Source organism: Pan troglodytes, chromosome 11 (assembly GCF_028858775.2).
Source record: "Pan troglodytes isolate AG18354 chromosome 11, NHGRI_mPanTro3-v2.0_pri, whole genome shotgun sequence".
Classification (NCBI taxonomy): Eukaryota; Metazoa; Chordata; class Mammalia; order Primates; family Hominidae; genus Pan; species Pan troglodytes.
This window is the reverse complement of record NC_072409.2, coordinates 14,833,186-14,859,128: the sequence shown is the minus strand read 5'-3', so window position 1 is coordinate 14,859,128 and position 25,943 is coordinate 14,833,186. Positions and strand designations below refer to the sequence as shown.

At 42.2% G+C, this 25,943-nt stretch overlaps 1 protein-coding gene across 20 annotated transcripts in view; it reads right to left on the bottom strand.

Moving 5' to 3' along the window:
- Positions 1 to 25,943, bottom strand: part of DENND1A (DENN domain containing 1A) — a 542,971-nt gene that overhangs the window by 208,005 nt on the left and 309,023 nt on the right. For all 20 annotated transcript variants that reach the window (XR_010148858.1, XM_009457264.5, XM_054659070.2 and 17 more), the window contains one exon: positions 20,359 to 20,404. Coding sequence is in view for 19 of the 20 variants with exons in the window: in XM_009457264.5 (XP_009455539.1) it covers positions 20,359 to 20,404 (46 nt within the window). In the remaining variant the exon portion in view is untranslated. The remainder of the gene's footprint in view (positions 1 to 20,358; positions 20,405 to 25,943) is intronic.

Below are 25,943 nucleotides of genomic sequence, written 5' to 3'. Positions count from 1 at the left end.
CCAAAGTGCTGGGATGACAGGTGTGAGCCACTGCGTTTGGCCAGTTGAAATAATTCTTAACACTTCTGATTTTCTCACTGATTCCGATATAAGCAGTGATCCACTTAATTAAGAACTTTGTGTGGATCATTACTAACTGCGACAGAGTGCCCTACTACATGGAAACAAACTCAACCAAGCCCCTTTTGTGGGATGTTATTTCCAGTTTTGAAGAAATTACTGTATATAATATCGTCATGAAATCTGTAGGCATAAAGCTTTGTGCTTTAGGATGCATTCCTAGAAGTGGAATTTAGTTTCCACTTCTTAAAAAGTGTCCCTCTCAAATTCGACTTTGAGAGAGATATCTTTACTTCCAATTATTTTAAAGTCATTTTATCCACAGCTTGTGTTTCCTACTATAAGTGAAGAAAAATCAGCAAAGACACGAGCAGATGTCAAAATAGTCCTCCAAAAACCCTACCCAATTAAAACACTTACTAGTACTGCGGCACACCGAGACAGCTCTCCGGTAGCTTGTCCCACCAACACATTCCCTCTCTTTTTAGTTACAGCATATGCCAAAGCTCCTGCCAGCTGCAAACCCTTCCCCCCACCAGACTCTATAGGCTTTTTCTCAGAATGAAAAAAAAAAAAAAAAAAAAAAAACTGACATGCACACTGGCTTTCCAAATGGCATTTCTTACATAGAGAAACACACACACAAAATGGCACTTTCCCATATATGTTGTTAATGAAGAATGTCTTCCTCTTTCTGCTTTGTCACAGACAGTCTGAACTTGACCCCTGCCTTTCAGGCCAGGGAAGGGAAAACCCATAGTATGGGGAGTGGTCAGGGGCAGGTGAGAGGACACCAGCTCTAGTATTTCACCTCTGGCTTGTCCCCGACCAGGGGGCTTACTGTAGGCAACTGACTTGACTGCATAAATCCTCCAGGTTTTCATCTGTAGAATGGAGATCATAACACCACCTATCTCACAGAGTTGTGTGAGGCTTTGATAAGCTAATGTATGTAAAAGATTCAGCATAATTCCCAGAATAGCCCTAACAGGCACTCATCAGTTCTCTTGCTTGCCCGTCCCCTCTCCTTGGATGGTTCCTAGACCTCAGCCATGCCTGGCTAGAGAGACTGAGGCAGCGGCAAGCCTCCCATGACCTGTGCTCCCCTACGGTTTATCTGCACAATTAGAATAACATGTTGACTGTGACTTACTTAGGTAGGTATCTGATTCCTTCCCTAGTCTACGGGCTTTTGGGGGTTGGGAATCAGATTTCTCTACTCTCAGCTCCTAGTCCAATATTTGCCCAAGAGCAGACAATTCGTGAATGAATGAATGAGAGGCAGCAGAGCCCAGAGGTGAAGAACATAGATCCAAAGCCAGTCTGGGTTCTAATTAATCTCTACCATCCACCAGCTGTGCCAACTTGGATATGTCACTTAATCTTTCTGTGCCTCAGTTTCCTCCTTGATAAATGGGGGATGATAACCGTACCTACCTCACAGATTTGTGAAGATTCAATGGGTTAATATTTTAAAGTACTTGGAGTAGTGCCTGGCACATGGGAAGTGCAAGATAAGTGTTTGTTAAATAAAAACAAATGATCTTTTGTGGGTGATGAAAATATTCTGTATCTTTATTGTGGTGGTTTCATGATCGTATAAAACTGTCAAAATGCATTGAACCATATACTTTAAATGGATGGGTTGTGATAAATATACCCCAATGAAGGTATTCATTGAACCATATACTTTAAGTGGATGGGTTGTGATCAGTTATACCTCAATGAAGTTGATAAACACATTAGCACTCTCTCCAGAACACAGAATAAAATCATAGCCAACCATACAAGGTAAGAGTGTGCGAACAATGGTGAATGAATGCCACGCTACAAGGCGACTCTCCCCAGGGCCACCACCCAGTGTACATTCTGATCTGTGGCTGTGTTTGGCTCCCTGTCCCCTAACTTTTTCATCTAGTCCAGGATTTTTAACTTTTTCAATTCAAGCCCTCTTAGGATAAACATAAAAAGCCAATGTCCCTAGAGATTCTGATAGACTTCCCTATACAAAGGAGGGGGTCTGTTTGATAAACACTCTGTCTTTGGTGTCTTTTCTGTAGCCAAGATGGTATTCAGCCTTACTTTCTAGAGTTGGTTGTATGAAAACAATGGGATTTCCTCCCTAAAATATAAAATAAAATAATATCAGCTACACTAATTAAAACCACACCAGCTGCCCACACAGATTGGTGCGGGGGAGTGTCCTACCTGTCCAAGGAGGGAATTGGGCAGCTAGTGACAAAAGGTAGTACTTAAAAGCAAGCCACAAGATGAAAGGCAAGGGTGTGCACTGGCAATGTCAGCCGGGGGATCTGAAGAGTGGCCAGGAGCATGCAGCACTCAGCCGGGTTGGGAGCGTGGGGCTGGACATTGAGGAGCAGGGGCTCAGTTCTGCCTCTGCTCCTCCAACAGCTGTGCAGCAAGACAGGACACCCTCTCTAGGATGGAGGTTGTGTGGTTCAGGGAGGTGACATGCATAGAGTAAACAGGCCAGCACTGAGTGAATCTTTTCTGCCGTCCTTAGACCAGGACCATCTCCAGGGCAGAGCTGTGTCTTATTTGTCTCCAGTGTCCAGCACAGTGCCTGACACAAGGCAAGTGCTCATTAACTGGGGAATGAGAAACGACTGTGGCTAGATCCACTCTACTGGGAGGTCTGCCTGGCCGCAGATGTCAATGTAAGCCCGAATGGACAATGTCAGCTCAACGAAAGCAAATCGGAGTCTGCTCAAGGAAGTGCAATGGGAATAATAATAATAATGATGGCAATGATAACAATCATGTAAAATTAGCATGATTAATTAGTGTAGAATTAATTCACAGTGGACACAGAAAGCCAGATAGGAGTTAACATAGCGATTAAGACTGTGGGTCTGGAACAAGACAGCCAGATTCAAGCCCTGCTTCTGTACTGTGTAAACATCAGCAAGTTCTTTACTTCTGAGCCTCAGTGTTCTTATCAATAAAATAGGGATAATACTGCACAGCTGTGTTGCGAGGATTTAGTGAGATACTAGGTATGAAGATTTTAACACAATGTCTGATTGCAATTAGTGATCAATAAATGTGGGGCTATTAAAGGCAAGTTTCTATCCTTGCAATTTGCAAGTTATGTCAATAAAATGGATTAGAGTTCTAAGACTAAGGAATTAAACAGCTGATTTTCAGAACAAAGGAAAATGCGAATAAGTCTCTACTATTATACTCTCATGCTATTAAAAATTAAACTACCACCAAGCGATTGTTCTTTTCTTGGCTATGTCTCATATAAAAGTGCATTCTCTGGAGCCAGACTGCCTGAGTCTGAATCCTAACTCTGCCAATTAAAACTGTGCTACCTTGGGCAAATTATTTAGACTTCCTGTGCCTCAGTTTCCCTATCTGTATAATGAGATAAAAACAGCACTGACATCCAGGACAGTGGTCATCCTTGGGCTGGGGGGAAACTGACTAGAATAGGGTACAAGAGGAGTTTCTGGGGGGCTGGTAATATTTTGTTTCAATATCTGGGTGGTGGTTACATGTATATGTCCACCTTGTAAAAACTCAACTAGCTGTACATTTAGTGGGTTTCTGTGTTGGTTTGGATTTATTTTATTTTATTTTGAGAGATGAGGTCTTGCTGTGTTGCCCAGGCTGGACTTGAACTCCTGGGCTCAAGTGATCCTCCCGCCTCAGCCTCCTGAGCAGCTGGCACTACAGGTGCATGCCACTGTGCCCAGCTTTAACTGTACATTTAGGATGGGTGCATCTTTCCCTCACACTTCAAGAAAATGTTTACCACAAAAAAAAAAAAAAAATACGGACTTCACCAGATTATTTTGGCAATTAAATGAGTTAATATATGTGTAATACCTAGGATAGTGTCTGGTGTATCAGAAGCACTAGGTATTAGTTATTATTACAAAAAATCAAGATAGCAATAATTCTATAATAGAAATGACTCAATTGAGATTCTATTTCACTGTTAGAAAATGTGTTTGTGAAGGCAGACAGCCCCAGGACACACACTGCTTCTCAGTCTGCATTGCCTCCCTCCAGGGAAGGGCAAAGCTGCAACATTGTTGGGGTCCTTCTGAGACGTCTTTGCAGTCCTGAGGAGGAGCAGGAGTCAGGTAGATTGGGCTTGGGATTTTATCTTCCTCAATTCCTAGTTACAGGACCCAGGGTAAATGATTTAATCCTAGCTGAACCTCAATTTCTTTATCCATAAAATGGGTCTATAACAACTTGTTACATAGGGTTGTGAGAGGATTAAGTAAAAAATTCTCTTCTGGGTGACGCCCAAAGCCAGTAAGCATCATCTACTCTCATGGCCAAGACAGCACCCAAGGCAGCACCTCTGAGAGCAGTAATGGGACCTCCAAGCAAAGGGGAAGGGTCTAGGCTGGCTTCCTGCAAAGACACTTTGCTCTGAGAGGGCACAGTGTCATGTGTTATTATCATGCCCACAACATGCTTTGCATTTGTTCAAACTAAGTCTAAGTTGATCCCTCTGTGAGAGGGGCACACTTGATGTGGCTCCTGACATTATACTATATGTCCCCTGTAAGTATGACTTCTTGGGAGCTTTTCTTTTTCTTTTTTTTAAAGGGAGAGAATATGGCTAAAATTAAACCAAAAATGACATCTTAGTAGCTTGTTAATCAAAATTTTATTCTAAATGACTGTTGCTGGGTTCCAAGCAGGTGCCTTGATACAGTGTGGCTCTGTGTTCCCACCCAGATCTCACGCCCTCTTGTAATTCCCAGTGTCGGAGGAGGGGCCTGGTGGGAGGTGACTGGATCGTGGGGGCTGATTTCCCCCTTGCTGTTCTTGTGATGGTGAGTGAGTTCTCCCAAGATCTGGTTGTTTGAAAGTGTGTAGCATTCCCCTCTCTCTCTCTTTCTCCTGCTGGCCATGTGGGATGTGCCAGCTTCCCCCATCGCCTTCTACCATGATTGCAAGTTTCCTGGGGCCTCCCCAGCCATGCTTCCTGTACAGCCTGCAGAACCCTGAGCCAATTAAACCTCTTTATAAATTGCCCAGTCTCAAGTAGTTCTTTATAGTCGTGTGAGAATGGACTAATACATGCCTCTCTTCTCCAACTGCACTCCTATGGCTACGTATCAGTCCAAGCCACAGCCAATGTTACAGAGGCCTGTGTGTATCAGGAACTGTGTGACATGCTCTGCATCCATCATCTTACTGACACACACAACAACAAAATTACAGCCACTAGCTGTTGTGTTTCTCCCACAGCCCAACTCCTTACAAGTATCATTTAATGTAATTCCCATGAAGTCCCTGTGGAGAGAGATGGAAACTGAGGGTCAGAGAGGTAAAATAACTCGTCGGAAGTCACATGGCTAAGAAACACTGGCTGTAGGCATTGAGATGAACAGCAATACCTTTATTCTACCCCAAGGCATGGCATTATTTGCTCTGACACATTGTTTCAATCAACAAACATACTGAGCAACTAATATAACGGACCTTTGTTAGGCATACCAGATTAATCAAGCCCTTAAGTATTTTGATGCCTGGCCCAGACTCCACTAAAATTCCCAGGGAGGGGAGACTTTCCTACAGAATCATACCCATTTGATGGATGAGGAAACAATGCTAGAGATTAAATAATTTGCCCGTGTTCTTACAACTGGATGCATCAGAGAAAGGATTTGAATCTGGGTTCCATGAGCCAGTGTTCCTTCCACTACACAGCACGCACAAAATGTGCCCAAATGCATGCGCATATATATGAGTACATAACAAAGAACAGCATGGGAAGCTGGTGGCCTCCTAGGAGGAAAGGAAAGAGAAATAAGAGGGAAAGTGGATAGGACAGGAAAGGAAAGGCAAACATTCAGGTATTCTAAACTCTTTATTCCCTCCTGAAATCTCAGATGCACACAGAGGGAAGAGTGACATTTTCCTTCCCTTCCTCAGGCCCCAAAGGTCACCAAGCTGCCAAGCAGTTGATGAACGCAGTGGCTTTTCTTTGGAGCCAAGAGTCGCTGATTTGCTCCTTCCTGCTCCACAAAATTAAAAATCTAAGCCTGACAGTTCAGAGGAGCCCTGAAAACACCGCTGGAATTTCCCAGTGTGCTTTAAACAGAAACAGAAGCTTGGCAGAGGAGGGAAGTGGTGTAAGCACCTCCCAGGTCAGGCCAAATCCACCCCTCACAAGGTAACAGGCACTGACTCTCATTAACAAGTCCAGGGATTCTCAAGCCAGGTCAGCAAAGGGGCTCTTCCTCTAATGGCCCCTTTCCTGGCCATCGATCCACTGGGTGTTCATTCACTCACTCATTTGGTACATCACGTATGGAGCCGTCATTCATGTCAACTTTACGCTAGGTCTTAGGGACACAGAGACGATTAAACCATGATCTCTGAACTCAAGGGGCTCCCCGCCTCTCCTTGTGGATGGGCTGTGGGTAGATCTGAGAAAGGGCACAGTAGTATGCAGCAGACCAGTGGACCATTCCCACTCACCCACCAGCCCCATTCTCTCCCGGACATGGTCCTGGGCCCAGGGCCAGAAAGTCTCCAGGCTGGGGTCCTGGCCTTTTCACTTACCAGCTAGGCAGCTTCAGGCAAGGCACTCAGCCTTCTCTAGCACCAGTTTCCCTTGCTGTGAGCCGAGGTCATGCTCCTTACCTTCAGGGTTGTTGAAAAGATTGGGGGAGACACTGGGAACACATGTTTCATACAGAGTCCACCATCAAGCAGACGCTCGGTCAGTGCCAGCTGGCCCCCCTCTGGGAGCTGGGTTCTGCCAGTCCTCCTAGCAATCCACTCTAGAAATCCACCACAACACAGAACCTCCATCCAGCCTGGCCTCCACTCCGCCATCCAGAACAGAGTGGGGAGCCTACTCACACTCTGACTCTGCTGGTGTTTTGTCTCAAACTGAAGCAGGCTTCCCACTGCTGCAGACTCAGTTTCCTCATGTGTAAAAAGAGGACAAGAAAGGTGTCAACACCTTTCCCCACAGCTGCAAAGCACAAACATGCGATGATATGGCAGAGCACTCCATAAGATGAGAAGCATGGCCCAGAGATAGCTCGCCACGTTACTGCCACCCACCAGATCCTGCTCTTCTAGAAAACCCTCCTGACTACTCCTATCCCCGCCTCAGGTTGTCATCTCTAAACCCCATGCCAAGCACAGTGAACAACAGATTCTTTGGCCTGCAGTTAAAACTTGTTTAGTGATGTTTCCTGTGCGCTATCACTTTCCCCTTAAAATAACTGCTTTAAACCTTACGCTATTCACATACACTGCGGTAATGTTTACCACTGGTACCTGTAAAGCAGTGTTGAATTTTTGAACATATCATATTTTATATTTACCTATATTTTAGAATATATTATTTTGAAATATCCTCAAAGCAACCTCTTGAAATGAGCTTTATTATTCACATTTTACAGAAGAACAACCTGAAGCTCCAAGAGGTACAGTAATTTGCCCCAGATCATAGAGTATCAGAGTTAAGATTTGAGCTTGGGACTGCCTGACCCCAAAGCCTGGTGCCTTTCTCCTCGCTGTGCAGCCTCCTCCACTTTCCAGGCACAGAGCTGGTGCTAAGCAAATACTGAGGACAGTGGCCACTTCCACACGTCTCTTGTGACCTCCATGTATAGACTTACCAGAGTGCTGAAACACAGTGGCAAGCAAGCCCTAAAAGTAGGGCCAGTATAATAGTTTTCTTTTGTACACACTAAACTGCTTCATGCAATGAAATAACTGTGTTTGAATCCTGCTCCTCCTAATTATGTGTGTGACTTTGGACAAGTTACTTAACCTCTCTGTGCCTATATTTCATCATCTGTAAAATAGGGGCCCCACTACCAGAGCACAGATGCATTATGAAAATTAAATAATGAGCATAACGTGTCTGGCAGTAGTTCAAAATAGCATCCATCCAAAGTGAAACAATAGAACTTGAATTTAAGAGTTTCACTGGGAGTGTGGGGGATATTGATTCCCTAGTCCCCAAATGGTTTGGGGTCACCCTATCATAAAATAGGACCTCATTCCTCCCACACAACTGCCACTTGCCATCATTCATTCATCACTAAGCACCACAAAGCCCGACTCCCATCTCCACCTGCCTTTTATTTGAAATGTCAATTTTTAAAGAGTGGAGAGGTTGGAAACCCAATTTAACAAGCACGCTGAAACATTGTTTATTGCCCCCATAAACATGGCTTAGTGAGAATTACGGACTTAATCATAGTGAACTTATCTTGCGGTGAAAAGGAACACTTTAAATTTCAGAAATGGCACCTTCACTGTGAAAATCTCTTAACTTTTCAAACAAACTACAGGGGGTCTTAAACATATGGGCAATAAAGGGGCAGCCATTACTTTGATTTGTCCTACCCAAGAGCCTAGGAGCCCTCACAGTCCTTAACAACTTTAAGATCTAGGAAAAATACTTGGAAAATCATATTCAGGAGACATGTCTCTAAAAGCACCCAAAAGGTCTGCAGAGTGAGAAGTGAGACCTGTATAGCTGCTCTTGGGGTTATTCAAAAGGATGGGCCCTAGGGTCATTAGAACAGGGGCTATTTAATAAGCAGCAGCAGTGAGAAAGTGCACCCCTCCTCCTAAGATTAAACATTTAGCAATAGGTAATATTTTGCTGACCTGCTTTTCAGAAGAGAGGTGCTACACAAATCTAAAAGGCTGCTAAATGGTTTGTGTGGGTCTTCTTTATTTATAAACCCCCTCCCTCCTGCCGAGGATGAGGTCCTATGAACCCCAACTTCCCAATCTGAGGCTTCATTAATGCTACTCAGATCATTCCAGGGAAGGTTTTCATAAAGACGCCCCCATCTTGCAGACAACGTATCAGCCTGGCTGCCAGAGGCAGGAAAGGCAATAGATATAAAATTTTATTATTTCAATGCCCCAGTAGCAGCCAGGAGGACTTAATGAAATCGCCAAGATTTACAATCTGAAATAGCTATTGCACAGACAGATACGGTTAAGGGAGCTGAGCCCTCTGACCTTTCAACCCTTTGATCTTCACTCGGCAGGTGGCCTGGAGCCCCCTCCTGGGCATCTTCCCTCTCTTCCGACACTGCCAAACCTTGATGTGCAATAAGCCTGACCCTACACAGGTGACTCTCCCGGTGCTTATCACCAGCAGCTGCTGCTAATGGCACGGCCAAAATCACTCCGAGGCAGGGAAGGGGAATATGCTGTGCAGTGTCCAAATGGTGCTGAAACAAGGCTCAATAACTCAGCCCCAAGTCCAGTTGTGCAGCAGTGCATAATGATGTCATTACCCAAAAGTGTCCTTAGAAAATGGAACTCTGATCTCCCCTGATTTACACTTTGAGGTTGGGGGAGGGGGGAAATCACCTTTTAAAACTCAATCACAAATCTCAAAAAAAAAAAAAAAAAAAATCAACCCCAAAGTCCCAAATGCATCTCTCAGAACTTCCCCAAAACCATGTGCAGCAAATTTATACCAGCGAAAATCTAAACAATTTTTGGAAACCTAAAATTGACTGTTTTCAGTTCCATGAAATTTCATTTAAAAAACCCCATATGCCAAAATGTCCAAATTCTCTTATTTTTAAAAATTGGGATGACATCCAAAAATCATAGCTATCTTTTTCTTTCTTTCTTTTTTTTTCCCCCCTTCTTCTAAAGCTAGGGATGGGTAGTGTGCATATGTACTTATCAAGCTTCATAATTTAACCCATTCGGTCAGTACAAAATATTTGCAGTTAAATGCTGAAGAGGGAGGATATAAATTTATTACCACTGGATCTTTGGAAACAACGGACTCCTAGGCACCAAGGTTTAGCAGACATTATATTTGGCCAAGGAAGTGTCCAGGAGTCTAGGCACAGCTCCAATCTGCACCTTTTAGCTTTTGTCAATATTTGGGTTTATGGAGGGAAGGATTTTAGACAAGACACATAAACCACTCTCAGGGATGTTGATAACTTCCAACCACAAAACAAAACTTCAGTGCCACTGTTCATCATACTTCAGAAAAGCCCCCAGTCAATGCCTTTGTTTCTAAACAAACATAGAATGGTGGTCCCAAGCTTTACCTGCAAAGGCCTGAACTTAGATCATAAATGTTTGAATCCAATAGCCAAAGAAAAAACCTACTTCTTTTGTAGCCTAAACGGCATATCTCTTAAGTATCCAACTTTAAGATCATCTTGAAATCAGCTGAGAATCAAACAATATGTAAAGAGAGATCTATAGACTCCATTTTTAATCACACTTTTCTCTCTGGATGTTTAACTTTAGTACAGAGAGTAGTGTGTGGAGAAATTAGTTTAGCAGGGGGGAAAAAAGGCATGGTTACTACATCACAGTTTGACCTCTTTGTATAAAACGACTGTTGAGCTATCTTCTTGAGATGCCTATTGGAAATATTTTATTCATAATAATAGCTACCAGAGGGTGATGGCCTAGTAATGTTCATGGCACTTCGGTCATATTATTTCTAATTGTCATCACTTTATGGCAGGTGTCCTCATTTTGCTGATGGGGATATTAAGGCACACACCCACAGAAGCTCAGCGACTTGCCCAAATTACAGATAGATAAATGGCAGAGCTGGGATTCAAACTCAGGTTCACTGACTGCTCAAAAAGCCCATGGTCCAGCCACATTTTCCCCAACAAAAGCAAAACACGAACAAACAGAACAAGAACATGCATTAATTTGTGCAGAAAATGCCGGATTTCGGCTTGCTTACACATTGCCCTGGCCCATTTAACAGCCTTCCAAATCAATTATTTTAGGTCATTAAGAGGAAGTTTAATTTGGTTGACAAACACCCCTACTGTGGTGACCTCACATATCAACAACAAATGCCTGATGGTCACAAACCCATACCATGAGTCGGCTGAGCATGGTGTTAAACAAAACCACATGCGCCCAGATTTCAAGTGGGATTTGTCTAGGCCAAGGGTACGGCTCTTCAATCATCACACTGCTGGTCTCTGAGCTCCCACAATGGCCCCGCCCCTAATCACTTGCAAGGAGTTTATGAAGTCAACAGTCCCATGTGGCCGGGCTCAGTTAAAAAGTAAGTTTAAGTTAATGTCAGTTTAGAAAAAGTCACTCATTAGAAAAATAAAAACAGGTTGAAAAAGGAGGGCAGAGTCAATCTTAGGTAGATAAGTCTTTTAGTTTCTTTGTAAGGGAAGGATATCAATTCTACACCTAAATAATATTGATAATCACTTCCATTTATTTGGCACTCACCATGTGTCAGACACCAATCTGAGTGTTTTCATGTACCTTCTTATTTACTCCTCATTGAAAACTCCTATGAAATGGGGCAACTACCTATTTTACCAGTGAGGAGTCTGGGGCTCAAAGAGGCACCTTAACGTACCCATCTGCAAAACAGGGGCACCTCTCTCAGAGTGGTGGCAGTTAGAAATTACACGGCCAAAGTGGCATGCACATTAGTAGACCCTCATTCAATGGTCAAGATTATTATGTATAGGTATTTCCAACAGGAATCTTTTAAGAGGATAGCAAAAGAATAGTTTTGTGCAAAGTGGTCAAACTGTGTGATGTAGTAACCATACCCTTTTCCTCTGAGAAACTGATTTCTGATTTAAACAAAGGAGTTTGCTTAGGCCGGGTGTGGTGGTGCACACCTGTAGTCCCAGCTACTTGGGACGCTGAGGCAGGAGAATCGCTTGAACCCAGGAGGCGGAGGATGCAGTGAGCTGAGATGGCACCACTGCACTCTAGCCTGGGCAACAAAGCAAGACTCCATCATAAAAAAAAAAAGGTGCTTGTTTAAAGTGATCTAGTAGTGGTGAAACTAGAATATGAACTCAGATCCATATGACTCCAGTGCCCACGAGCTCTCTGTTACACAGTCCCCCTGCTCACTGCCCACTGCTCCTTACCTCAATCTGGCAGGAATTTGACTCATTCAAGCTTCTCTTGGTAACAATTTATAAACTTTTAAGTTTTCTCTGAAGTCAGTTTTAACATTGCTAAATGCAACCTATATATAATGACATAAATGATGATAGGAAAATATGAAAACAAAAGCATCAATGATGGTTTCACATTTTTTACTGGGATTCTCCTCATCATTACTGAGTTTTTCTCATCTGTAACAGAGGGCTATTCCATCTCACGTGAGAATGTTTCCATCATGACTAGTTAGACTGAAAACGTACTGACTGCAAGAGATACTTAACTCAGCCAGAAGTACTTGTTCCCTTTGATTACATAAATTACTACTAGAGCTTTAAATTGTTTTATATTAAGTAATTCCAACATTAGGATAAGTGGCATTTGAGATTCATATTCATTTTAAAAGCAAATGCTTACTGTGAAGAGGAGACAGCTTCTAAGGGAAATCTATCCACTCAATCCAGGGCCTTCCTCGAGGCCTAAGGTGAGCAGAGCCTGCTGCGTTTGCAGTAGGAAGCTTCTGGATGGTACGAGACTCATAAGTGATGACTGTGCATGAGAACACATAGCACGCTAAGGAAATTCCAGGGCCAAGCCACCGTTCAATTACCTTTTTCTTTACAAAATAAAGCAATCTCCATCCAGGGTTTCACTGGTATAAACTGTGCCTCTTATTTTTATACTACTAACTAGAAAGATGAATGTTTGGCATAGTATTTTTAAAAAGCTCTTCATATTTGATTTAATTGAATAACTATATCAGTTAATTCTCACAAGTCTTTTATATGGATAATATCAATTTAATTTTACAGATAAGAGTGGACCAGATAAGAGTGGACCAGATAAGTTAACCAGGTCCCAGTCAAAGTATACTCAGAGCTTGTCTCTGGAGGAATATGGGGCCACCAGCTGTAAGCCCTCCTTTCCCCTCCTCACCACAATCCCCAGCACACAGCACTGAGAAGGAAAAGCCCAGGACAGGTGGGGACTCTGCCCAGGACTGGGGTGGCACAGGCATAATCCACATGGCCTGATGGGAGGGTACGCAGATCAGAGGCTCTGATAAACCCCTTGCAGCTGAAGGCCTGAGTACAAATTACAGTCATCTCTCAGTATCTGAGGGGGATTGGTTCCAGGGCCCCTGTGGATACCAACATCTGCAGATGCTCAAGTCTCTGATACCAAAGGGTATAATGTTTGCATATAAACAATGCGCATACTCCTGTATGCTTTAAATTGTCTCTAGATTACTTACAATACCTAATACAATGTAAATGTTAAATAGCTGTGATACTGTATATAACAACTATTATACAACAATTATACAAATATTATACAAAAATAGCCAATACCATATTGGCTTTTTAATTTATATTCTTTCATATATTTTTTTCCAAATATTTTTGATCTGTGGTTGGATGAATCTGTGGACATGGAACCTGTGGATGCAGAGCGCCAATTGTATGTTACCTCTCAGAGCCTCAGCTTCCCTATCTGCAAGTGTGAATATCTCCTACTTCGCAGAGAGTGTCTGAGGAACGCTCAAACATGAAAACAGGTTAAGTCCTCAGCACAGTGGTTGGCAAGTACTCAAAAGATGTTAAAGTCTCCTCCAACCCTTTCCCTTTCTTGCCATGAGCCTATGAATGAAACTATCAGGTGAGATTTTTCATGCAAATATCACTTTTTATTTCATTTTATTTTGAGACAGGGTCTTTGTCACCCAGGCTGGAGCGCGGTGGCACAATTATGGCTCACTGCAGCCTCTAACTCCTGGGCTTGGCTTGAGTGATCCTCTTGCCTCAGCCTTCTGAGTAGCTGGAACTATAGCTGTGTGTCACCACACCTGGCTAGTTTTGTTGTTGTTGTTGTTTTTAATTTTACGTAGAGATGAGGTCTCACTGTGTTGCCCAGGCTGTTTTTTAATAAAGCAAGAATAGGATCACTTGGCACTAATAAATGTCACATGGAACATCTCTGTTCTTGTGAGGACACATATACAAGTCACCACTTATACCTGGATGTAACTATGGCTCAGAATTTTGCATCAATTGCAGCATTAACAAATGTGAACTACATCTTACTTCTGTCTACATGTGGAGTCATACAAAGAAGCAAAATGGTACAATGGTAAACAAGAAACACTCTTCTTTACTCTGTTTAAAAATAAATATCAAAAAAAGAGAAAGGAACAAAGCATGAAAGACTTTCTATGCCAGGGGAAAAATGAAAAGAAAAAACTAGTTAAAATAGTGCCAACTCAATTGACAGAAATTCCAGTTCTTTGAAATGCAAAGGAAAAAAAACCCCATTACTTTCCCCTTGCCTGTAAATAAATGAATCCTATATTATTTTGTGTAAAAGCTCCATAGTTAAATTGGGAACCTTGTTGTAGACATAGACAAATGTGGCCTCTGGATCCCGAGACCAAGATGAGCTTTGATTTGGCACCTGGATGCTGTCCTCTGAATGGAGGCTCAGTGCTGTTTTAAGCACTTGTATATTTGCAAAACCAGGCTTCTAGGGACCCATGGCTAAGCATTCCTAGGTAAAAGATGGTGAAAGCAGCAGAATGCCAGGAGCTCCCCATGCACCCATCACACATCTCTTGAAATTGCATTAGAGGGGAGAAGCAGCTGGGGGCCCCCCAACTGGTCCCTGGGTCTCACTCCCCCTGCTCCTACTGCCTTGAACTACCACATAGTACATAAAATACACTCATACCCTTAAACTGAGGTGTAGAAAAAATAACTAATTCATAAAAAGTACTTGAAAACAGAGAAGAAAAGACACAATCTAGTAAAAGTGGTGCTAATACTTTGAAGAAAGCCATCACTACAAACACCTCTGTCACAGCTTGGTAGCAAAGAAGCTCAGGTTTGGGACACTGAACCATCTGAATTTTATGTACATGTTTTTGATGTGTAATTTCCTAAAGAATTACCTTGATCTTTGCAAATATCAATTTACTTTATTAACATGGTTAAGTGGTTTCCAAGCATTTTATACGGAAGGACTGTGTTTCTAATGGCCCAGAAGGAGAAGGCCTGACCATGTCCCTCCTCTATTTACACCCTTCAATGGCTCTCCATTGCCCTATAAAGTTCAAACTCTTTACTGCAGCCTCCAAGGCCCTGGATGGGCTGGGCCTGGCCTGCTTACCTCAGCTCATGCTCCTATCGGAGGCTGAACTACTCATATCTCCTGGAAAGCCCCCTTTGCCTACACCTAAGTCTTTGCAGATGCTGCTCTCTGCTCCCTGGTTTACCTAATTCTTATATTTATCTGCTAGGTTTCAGTGTGGGCATTCTCTTCCTCTGAGAAGCATTATTCTCAAGGCTAGGGTCAGCATCTCTCCTCCCAGAGCCTACATCATCCCAAATTCACTACAATTACTTTATATTTTTCTGCATCTGGTCTACACACAACCCTGTGAAGGTGGATATTATATCACATTTGCCATTTTTATACAGAGCCCCTAGTATAAACATGGTGCCCCGTACACAGAAAGCTCTCAAAACTCTGTTGCAGAAAGGAATGTATATTGTGTCCCCACCACATGCCAGACACTGGGATATGCTGTCCATATACAGGACTCAGCTCTTAGGAAGAAAGCAAGATACAGAAAGATGAAGTATCATGGCTGGAGTTAGCACAGCAGGGAAGTGGTCAAGCAGGGGTTTGGAAGTACATTTGTCAAATTCTACAGAAGTGTCACTCCCAAGCCTGGTACCGTGCCTCTGCATTGCAGACCAGGAGAAAACGAGGCAGGCACAAACCAATTGTGTTGAAACTGTCTTTCCCTAGGACATGAGGATGATGATCCTGGGAACCCAAGAGCTCCTAAAACACAGTTTCAAAGCCATCAGCTTAAAAATGGAAACGGCTTGAAGGCCACTAAAGAAGTAAAACCAGCTCTTTATGTGCAGGCACTGTGCTGGGCATCTCATAGGCATTATCTCACTGGATCCTCCCAGTGATCCCATAAGCGAGACACAGCCATTATCCTCAGTTTACAGGTGAGAAAATAGAGACTCAGAGGTCAATTACCTTGCCCACGATCAAGTAAGCAGGAAGTAGAGGTGTCACATTCTAACTGCTCTACTTCACTGCCCCTGTGTATGGGTGGAACTTCATTTACAAGCCACCTGAGCCTCTGTCTGGAACTGTCATTGCTGTCACCTTTCCCTTCTCCTTCCTGACCATCCCACCACCAAGGAGGATAGAAAATACCTTCTGGATGCATCCCTCATGTCACTCTGAGGTCTGTACACAAAGCATTGTTTGTGAGGCTTGAGGAGGAAGGTCTTCATTTATCAAACAGGAGAAGCACCATCGACCAGACATGACCTGGCACCTGCTACCAGAGATGGCACAGAAGAGGGGCTGCATAAATGTCTCTTGAACTAAATTGAGATCGCTTGAATGAAAGGACAGTCACTGTGGAATCTGGCCGTGTTTTGGGATTTCCTAGCTGCCAGCTAACATGATCATTCTCTCCAAGAAGAAACGAGGTCTATGCCAATACCCTTGGCTATTCTGCTAACATGCCACTAGCCTCAGATTGCTTAAATGAGAGAGAAACTATAAACAGGCAGAAGGAGAGAGAAGAATGGCGATCAGGTATACACTTGTCACTTTGGGAGGAAGGCGGACTCTGTAAGGTGACTAGGTTATCATTTAATGGCATCTTGTAAGAGCATGAACCAGAATTAGGTCTTTCCCCAAAATAACCTTTTTAAAAATAACAATGCAAGTTTGTAATTTATATTTCTTTTTGTGCAACAAATTTGAGTGTCATAAAAATGGTTAAAAAGTCTTCCTATGGTAGCTTTTTCTAAACTTTTATGAACATCTGCCACATTCATTTGAAGTTTAAAAAATTCTGGCACATATGCAAAGGCATAATAAGGTGCCTATAGCTTTCAAGAAAAAATAACAAGACAGTCAAAAATAAGCCTTTTGCTGAATTGCCAGTAAGAAAACTAGTGTAGCGAGAGGAGATGGGCCTTCCTGAGCACCTTCCGTAAACAGCTTTCCTTTGGCCCCAGGTCTGAGCTACAGGTTCCTGCAGGAAACCGCAGAAGGAGCATCCCTTTCACCTGAAGGGTACAATCGAACTAGATAAACCCCATCAGAAGGCACAACTAGAGCACTCGGAATCTGAGCTGAAATTCCAGGGAGGAGGTCAGGAGACTGAATTCTAAGATTCAGTAGTTCACGGCTGCCCTACACACTCAGGAAACACTTCTTTGTTCAGAAAGTGTCTTGGCTGGTTTCAAGAGTGGGGCAACTCCCATTTTTGTTTTTATTTTTGTGCTGACTACACAGGAGTTCAGCACAGCAAACTCCTCCCCAGCCTCCGTCAATCAGCAGGGCTAAGATCTATCTGGGCCAGTGCTTCCTAAGCCTTCTCCCTTAACGCCCTTCAAAGGCTGAGCAGAAGAGACCTGCACCCATTCATGTAAGTGCAAAACTCTGTCTCAAGTTTCAGCTGCAAAATGTACGCATATTTTACATTGCATGTTTTACTACAAAAGGCCTTATTTTAAATTACTTACAATTATATAAAAAGTAAAAAATTCACTTCCCGCACCTGTAAGTAAAATTATGGCATTGGGTTGCCTGAAAACAGTGATGCCTATTAGAGGGCTTCTAAATGTGCTCCCAATTACAGCTTTCCAAGCATTCACTCAACGCTTCTTTTCACAAAGCATTTGCTCAGAGAATATCACCTGTGTGGCATCCTGTTAGGTTCTGAGGACACCACAGTGAATGGGAACAGTCCTTGTTCCCAAAGAAGTCATGCTCCAGGGGATGATGGAGAGGAACAAGGAAGCAAACAGCTATTATTCAGAGCAAGAGGCACCATAAGTGAAAGAAGAAAACAGAGCAGGAGGACTTCTTGGAAGAGGTGGAGAAGGGCAGGGCTGATGCTTGCAGAGGGGTGGGAATGTGGATATGTTTAGGGATCAGCAGGAGCACAAGCTAACATGGGTCAGTGACCAGCCAGAAGGCTTGACAGTAGTGGAGAGATTGTGCAGAACCCAGGGACTGTGTAGGGGAGGCTGGAAGGCTCCTCCTCGAGCATTATGTAGCCCATGGTTATCAAGTGACCAGCTGGAGGGCAACCCATGCAATGTTGTGACTATGCACTGAACTTTATATTCATCTCCATACCTCCAGGACCTAGCAAAATGCTTGGAACATAAGAGGCCCTCATGTTGTTTATCAAATGAATAAGGCTTTTGCAAGAATCCAAGAAAGCAAAGAAAAGTGTCAATGAAGGCAGTGAGGAAAGAACAGGGCGAGAGACGTTTTAGAGCTCTGTGAGTATTTAGAGAGGATGAGGAAGAAGAGCATTCAGCCATGATCAGTGTGTCCCACTTAGGTGCCATTGAAGGCAGTAGTGCCATTCACAGGGACCAGGAACAGTGGAAGGGGAGTGGAGTGGCTTAGAGAGAGAGAGAGCGACACAGACACACACACACACACACACAGAGAGAGTGTGTGTGCGTGTGTGTGTGTGTGTGCAGATAATAAATTGTTTGGGGAAGACTGGGGGAGACATCCGTAGTACATCCAGGTGAAATCCAATTGGCACTTTAAACTTTGGACCTGAAGTTCAGAGAGAGGCAGACCAGCGTTAGAATCCCAGCTGAGTCATTGACATTGACCTGGTAGCTGAAGCAAAAGGCCTTAAACAAGGTGACTAGAGGGCACATAGAAAAGAAGAGAAAGACAAAACTAGAAACTTGGAGAATGCTGAGGCGCTGGGACATAAAAAGGAATCTGAAAAAGCCTGTGCTGGAGCAGTCTGGAAGGCAGGAGGAGAGGCAGGCGGGAGGGAACTGTGGACTCCGATAGACCAAATAGTCGTTATATTAGTGTTTCAAACTCTACAGCAATTGGCACTAACGGTCCATTGGTAAGTATTTACTTTGAATTTCAATTTTTCATAAGGGAGCTTTGAATAGACCCCCAAACTTGACAAACAAAGGTAAAACACAGAAGAAATCTCTTCAATCTGATCTAAATACATCATCCCAGATAGTCCATAAACTGTGTACTGTATGTGCTTAGGGCTGGGTGATGACAAGGAGGAACTGTTAACAGAATGTAGGAGCCACATGGCCGGCCTGTCAAATTAGAAATTTGAGCAGATTTCTGTGGTCTATTTTGATCAAGATTCTCAATGTCAAACAAACAGGTTTTTCGATAACCAACTTCTTTCATTTTCGTAAGCACAATAGCACAGTGTGCAACAGTTAGTGAAGCAGGTGGTCCTCGTCGACGTGAAATGAAGGGAACAGAAGAAGAGAAGTAGCACTTCCTTCAAGACATGCAAAGCACCACCGCAGACGGACATGGCTGTAGATTTTCCCTCTGAGAGCTTATCTCCTGTGCAACACAGGCAAGCACCCTCCCCACGCCTCATTTTGCTCTAGTACAAATTAAAACTCTCTCCTGAGGAGGAAAGGGCTTAGGGTCCATGTCTACAAACTAATGACACTTACAAAAGCACAGAAAAGTCCTTTAAAAGAATTGCTATCTAATTGGTACAGCCATACAGAAAGCAATCTGGCATCCGATGCATAGCTTTGACCAAGCATTTCTACTTTAGGGGTTCTATGCTAGGGAAATGAGGCAAAATGCAGATAAAGCCTTATGCATAAAGATGTTCACTGAAATGCTATTTATAATAGTGAAAAATTATAAACAACCTCAGTGTCCAACAGTAGGAAAACAGTTACGTTGTGGTATATCCAAATAGTGGGAATGATAGGTGGCAAATTAAAAATTATTACTGAGAGTAGATAAAAACATGTAGAGATTCCAAAGCCATGTTAATTAAAATAAAGACACAAAATTATAAAGTATATCAATTATGCATATTTATACAAAACATATATTTAGAGACTAAAGACCAAGAGGGAGATTAGTAAAATGCTAACAATGGTTCAATCTGGAATAATGGCATTGTGCATAATTTTAATTTCCCTCTTCATGATTCTATATACATTTTATATCACATTTACTACAATGAAGAATGCAATATTGCTATAGCGATTAGAACAAACATTTTGAAAAGCAAATCATTTCCCTTCCCTCGTTCAAACCCTTAAAGAACCCTTTCCTCCTGCCTCCTTGACTCTCACTCCCTCAACCCATGAAAATCCACAGTCTCTCGGCAAAGTGGGAAAACCCTGAAAACAGAGCCCAGTGCACAGCGTCCAAACCGAACGCTCAGCTCTGTACGCTGGGAGGTGCTGCTTCAGCATGCTCCCACGTGCAGAGCTGTGACTGCTGAGACTGGGTCTCTCCACCGCCACACAATGAAACAAAGCCCCAGGTAGAGCCATCTGGGGAGGAAAGAAGCCAACTTACCTCCATTAAACTTAAATGGATTCCTATGAGGTAGGGCATGGGAGCACTGTGAAGAGAAACAGAGACACACAGCTGCTTTAATGTCTGTTGCTTCTGACAGAAAATTACAGATGGTTCACTATTTGGAGAAAAACTGTTTTAATAAACGTATGCATAGTTACATTTCCTTTCACAACAAAAATCCTAATATGACATTTTGTTCCCAAGCCTAGAAACTTCAGAAGAATTTCAAAACGTGGGCAGCATTGGAAACAGCATGGGTATCAACCTTGATATTAGCCCCTAAAGAGCGGCTCTGCAACTGCACAGCCTCAGTTGCCTTATCTTTAAAATGGAATCCTGGATTCCAGCCAGCACGTTGTTACTAGAATCAAAGAAAATATACGTTAAATGATCAGCAGAGTTCTAATACAGATGGGAACGATTATTGCCATGATTACAACAGAAAAAGCAGTTAAGGTTGGATGAAGGGCATAATGTGTTTCGAAGAAGAATATTTTGTATTTGCTGCTTCCTCTGTCATCAAGAGATGTGATCTAACTGTCCACTCTGATTGGACAAAGTACTTGGAGAGCTGCCAGCAAGCATCTCCTCCCCAGTTGCACACATGCCATCCCATGACACTATAATTCAGAAAGCCTCTGCCAACTGCTTCATTCACGGAGCCATGGGTTGCCTAAGTCAGTGACTGAGCAAAGGCATGAGAACTAAACTCCAATGGGCTTAAAACCTGGGCATTTTGGATACACCGGTCCTGCCGTTGATTTCAGGGGTCGGTGTGTATGTGTGTGTGTGTATACATTATCATTTATGTTACCTACCAATAACAAATGTGCTAGACATTATATGAGGAACTTTAAATTCATCTATTCTAATCCACATAACAACTTTGCAATACCCATAGATACAATACCCATTTTACAGAGAAGGGACTAGGCCTAAAGAGGTTAAATCACTTACCTAATACCACAAAACAAAGTCAGTGGTAGACCTGGGATTTGATTCCCAAGTATGCATTTCTTCCTTTGTGCCACACTGACTTTGTGATATAGAACCTGAAATCCCCCAGCTCACTCCCCATGCAATGCTTTCCTTTGGGTTAGGGGAAGGAGGTCAAGGGATAGCGAGGAAGGGTGTGATGGGCAACTTTTCCATCTGTCTCTGTAGTATGGGATATATTCTATGAAATGTGCAGAAGGTATTTTGTGAACCTAGAGAAAAGACACCTGACTCAGACTGGGGTGACCAGGTACTTTTCTTCTGGGGCAGCTGGTAGAGTAGAGGTGGATGGACAAGGATGGCTCTTTGGGGACAAAGTTGGAGAAACGAGGAGTGGTAAGTAATGAGACAGGAGAGGTTTGCTTCCAACTGAATACTAAGGAGTTTAGGCTTTATCCTGAAAGCAATGGATAGGCAAGGGAGGTTTCCAAACATCACATATATATTTTTAAATTGCTCAAACATTTAAAAATAAGAAAGGACACAATTCCCTCATTACCATTCAACAAATAAAATTCAAGCAAAAATCCTTTCTTTCCCCAGAATATAAAATGTCCTCCTTACTACAGATCTCAGCAGTAATATAATACGTCTTGGGAACATGTAAAACAGACTTGAATATTAGCAGCTCAGTTTGCTAACTATTCTAGGAGACTTTTGTATTTGATAATAGCTAAAGAAAGAACTATACACACAATTGCAGTGAAAGTGGAGTTGTCTTTTCTTCTTCTTCTTTTTTTTTTTTTTAGGTATCTGCTGTGTGTATTCAGCTTCTCTTTGCTTCTAGGGGCAAGGAAATGCCCTGTGATATTTTTTTTCCCCTTAAACTGTAAACCATTAGTTTAGCTGCCAGCTACACAAATGCTCAAACTTCCCAGTGTGCCTGGCTCTGCTGTCCAAGCTTTTTCCAGTGTACACTGAAATGAATGTGTTTCTAATTAAGTAGCTTCAGGAACACGACAGCTTCAATGTCAAAAATACAAAGTCTGAACCCTGGCAGGAAGTCTTAAGACTGCAAATGTCTCATCTAGTGGAACCTTGCCTAATGTAATGAAAGGAAGCAGGAAGAGTACAAATTCCAGAAAAATGGCCACTTATTAATGTGACCAGAAGCACAGCCTAACACATAGAAGGGAGAAAGCACAAATCCATAATATTTAACTAAATCTTATCACCCTTCCCATCTCCTACATTTAATCATGCAATTGACCAGTGACCATGGGTTTTAACCAGAATTGTAGAACTGAAATTCCAACAAATGAGTTAATATACAGAAAAAGACATTCAAACGGCTGAAAACAAATATGTATAGCAAAACCCCTCTGTATAACTTAACCATAGGATCTTATGTATGTAGACTTTAATGCTACGCCCTTTTGTCCTACAATAAAAATCAATGATACCCTGAAAGGAAAAAGGGACCTCATGGAAGAGACTGAAGAGGCAAGAAAGGGCAAAATGGAACTCACTCTTCAAGTATCTTTAGATAGGCATTTTTTAAAGCCCAATAATTATCCAAAGAGTAATTACAGCCTATCGCAGAAATGTAGTTTTCTTAGCCAAGTATTGTTAGAACTGCAACAGCTCTGTATTTAGAAAATATTTAAAACACATTTATTCTGAAATCATAGCAGCTCCATGTTTTGTATGAATGCAAATTTGGACAAATACCTTTTACATTGTCATCATTTACGTATCAAGCCTCAGATACTTCCCTGAATCTACTGCATGTTTACTCTGCAAATATATAATTATGAATTCCAAGTGGTGAGAGGGAGAGGGAAGAAAAAGAAACCCAGAATTTCCTGAACATCTCAATGTGGTACTTATCCAATTGGGTAATTCTAGGTACAGTCTGAAAACAATTTCTATTCTCACTATATCTCAATAATTATTGTAGCTACTGACTCAGTTCCTTGGAATCTCTTCTTTGTCTTTTTATTTTTAAAAGAAATGTTTGGGGAGAAAAACACCTACCCATGATTATATTATCCTAACACAATTACTTTTTCTTTTGCATTCCTTTCTAATACTGGCTCACATTAACGGCTTTATATCTTTGAAATTATAAAGTGCATACATTGTTTTATTTTCTCATTGGCTACATGAACATTTCCCAGATTGTTCTATAATTTTTGTGATTATTAAAGACTGCATAATATTCCACCAAATACGGATGTATCATAATTTATCGAATGCTATCCCTAGAGTAGACATTAAGTTGCTTCCAATTTTCTATAAGTATCACTGTGATAAAAATGAACACCTTCATGTTGCATGAACTCCTAGACACCGAATTACTAAAAATTAAAGGACAGGGCTGTTTCTTATCTTTTGTTATATCCTAGCAAAGCATTTTCCAATAAGGCAGTACCTGGCCTAGTAGAAATCTTTCAGGATTGTTGTAGAGATTAGAGACAACCTCTGACGTACCTGGCACAGCAGCAGCACATGGTAGGGTTTTCTCTGAGCCCCTGGCATGGCTGGCACCATTGGACCCACTCTCCTATTACCCACAGAATGGTTTCTTGTTCCAGCTCTGGTTCTGTAGGATACCCGCTCTAGGGTACCTGGTAAACTGCTGGTAAGAATGGTCAAGATGCCATGAAGAATGGGAGGTGCTTGACAGGCACACACCATCTCTACGCATGGATTTCTGACTCCTAAGCACACTCTTGTCTCCCGGGTACTCCACTGAGTTCAGGAGGGTTGCTCATCACTCTCGTCAGGAGGGTGCCTTTCCTTTCTAATGTACCACCAATAACGGAAAAACTATCAATGAAACAATGGTTCATGACTTTCTGATCACTTGGACACATTTTTAAAAACCTCTTATCACTCTTGAGCATACATTAAAAATAAAACATAGCAAAATAAATTGGGTAAGCTATTTAAAAAAAAAACTTCTTCATATTCAGAATCCAACACATCTGAATCCTTTTCTAATTCAGAGGCATAAACGTCCATGTTTTTCCAAGGGTATCTCAGTTACAAAACCAAACCAAAATCCATCTACTAGAAGTGATCTTCCTGTTTAGGTTCAAGAAAGAACTTATTTGTTGCTGTTCTAGAAAACGTGAATGGAAATATCTGCATCAGTAATAGCAAATGTATATACTCTGCTTCTCTTCTCCAGAGCCTTTTAGCATTCACAGTGACTTTACCTTTCAATATTGAATCATAGTGCAATTTTGAAGACATTTTAAACGGCAATTAAACAACATGTGCAGAACCAACAATACACATAATTAAATTAAAGTGGTGATAATATTAACAGTTATAACCAAACTTATGCATAGGCAGGTCATGACAACCATGTCACAACTGCTGTATGACTGACAGTGATTGTAGGATGCTATTGTACATCCTGGAATAGCAGAATGGGGCATATACGTATGAAGCTTTTGTTCTCTGGGAATTACTGCACTATCTGATTTCATCAGTTACAAACCGGAGAGTAAAAGTGACTCTTTTTTTCCTTCTCCCCTGAAAAGGAAAAGGGCTCTGTTGCTGGTGTTGAGGCAGACACAACAGAATAACCTTTACCTGGAAGATATCTTTAGTTTGAATCCTCTTAAGAGGAAAAGGAACTTTTATTGAGCTACTATAATTCAGTCACTTTTACGCATTACACACATAATGCTCAAGGGAACTCTGCAAGGTGGTGCTATCATCCATATTTTCAGGTTAGGAAACAGGCTCAGAAAGATAAAATTTGCCAAGATCGCACAGCTGGTCAGTGGTGAAGCCGTACTTCAGACGCAAGGCTGCTGAACAGACAGCCCAAGCTCTGCACATGAGGTCACACAGCACATACTCAGTACTTAAGCTGAAAGGAAAAGAGCGCTGGGGTACCAAAAGGGCTATTCGCCAGTCCTCTTGGTTCCAGGCCTGTGATGCCGAGCGCTTCTCTGACAGGTAAGTCCTATGGCATGAGCTTATTCCCAGCAAGGAAGAAGCAAGAATATGGAAACTGCAGACTTACTAACGATCCTGTAGTCCTTGTTCATTATTACCGCACTTTCACAATTTGTTTAATTCCTTTCCCCCAGATAACCAGGGCTCTGTTAATCATGTTCCCCTGAGGTGAGCAGCTACTAATTGGAAATGAGTCCAGTGAAATAAAGGAACACTGGCTGCTTAAAAAAATAAAAATAAAAAATACAGCTTCCCAAGACAAAGTGGGAGGGGAGAGGAAACAAGGGAGAGGCGGTCCCTCCACCTCCAGGTGGGCAACACCTCTGCTATCATGAAGGAACACAGCTTAGGGCAGCCCAGGGATTTGGAAAGATCACTGTTTACACATAGGTATCCACGTTACAATATACACATCACAGTGTCACCTTACCTCTCAGAGGCCCACCACCTTCTTAATTAAATACCCTGATCAGGCAAAGGGGATCCCACAGTCAGAAAGAAAAACTCTGAAGGAGGTCTTATGTGAGCTTTTCTTTCTTTTTTTGTAAAAGACACAAACGTGTAAACACAGATTGTCTTGTGGTTTTAAATTCTGCTCGAAATAATGAGCCTGGCTTTATTAGAGAGGTTAAAGGACAAGAGAACGGGAAAAAGAAAAAGAACAGACA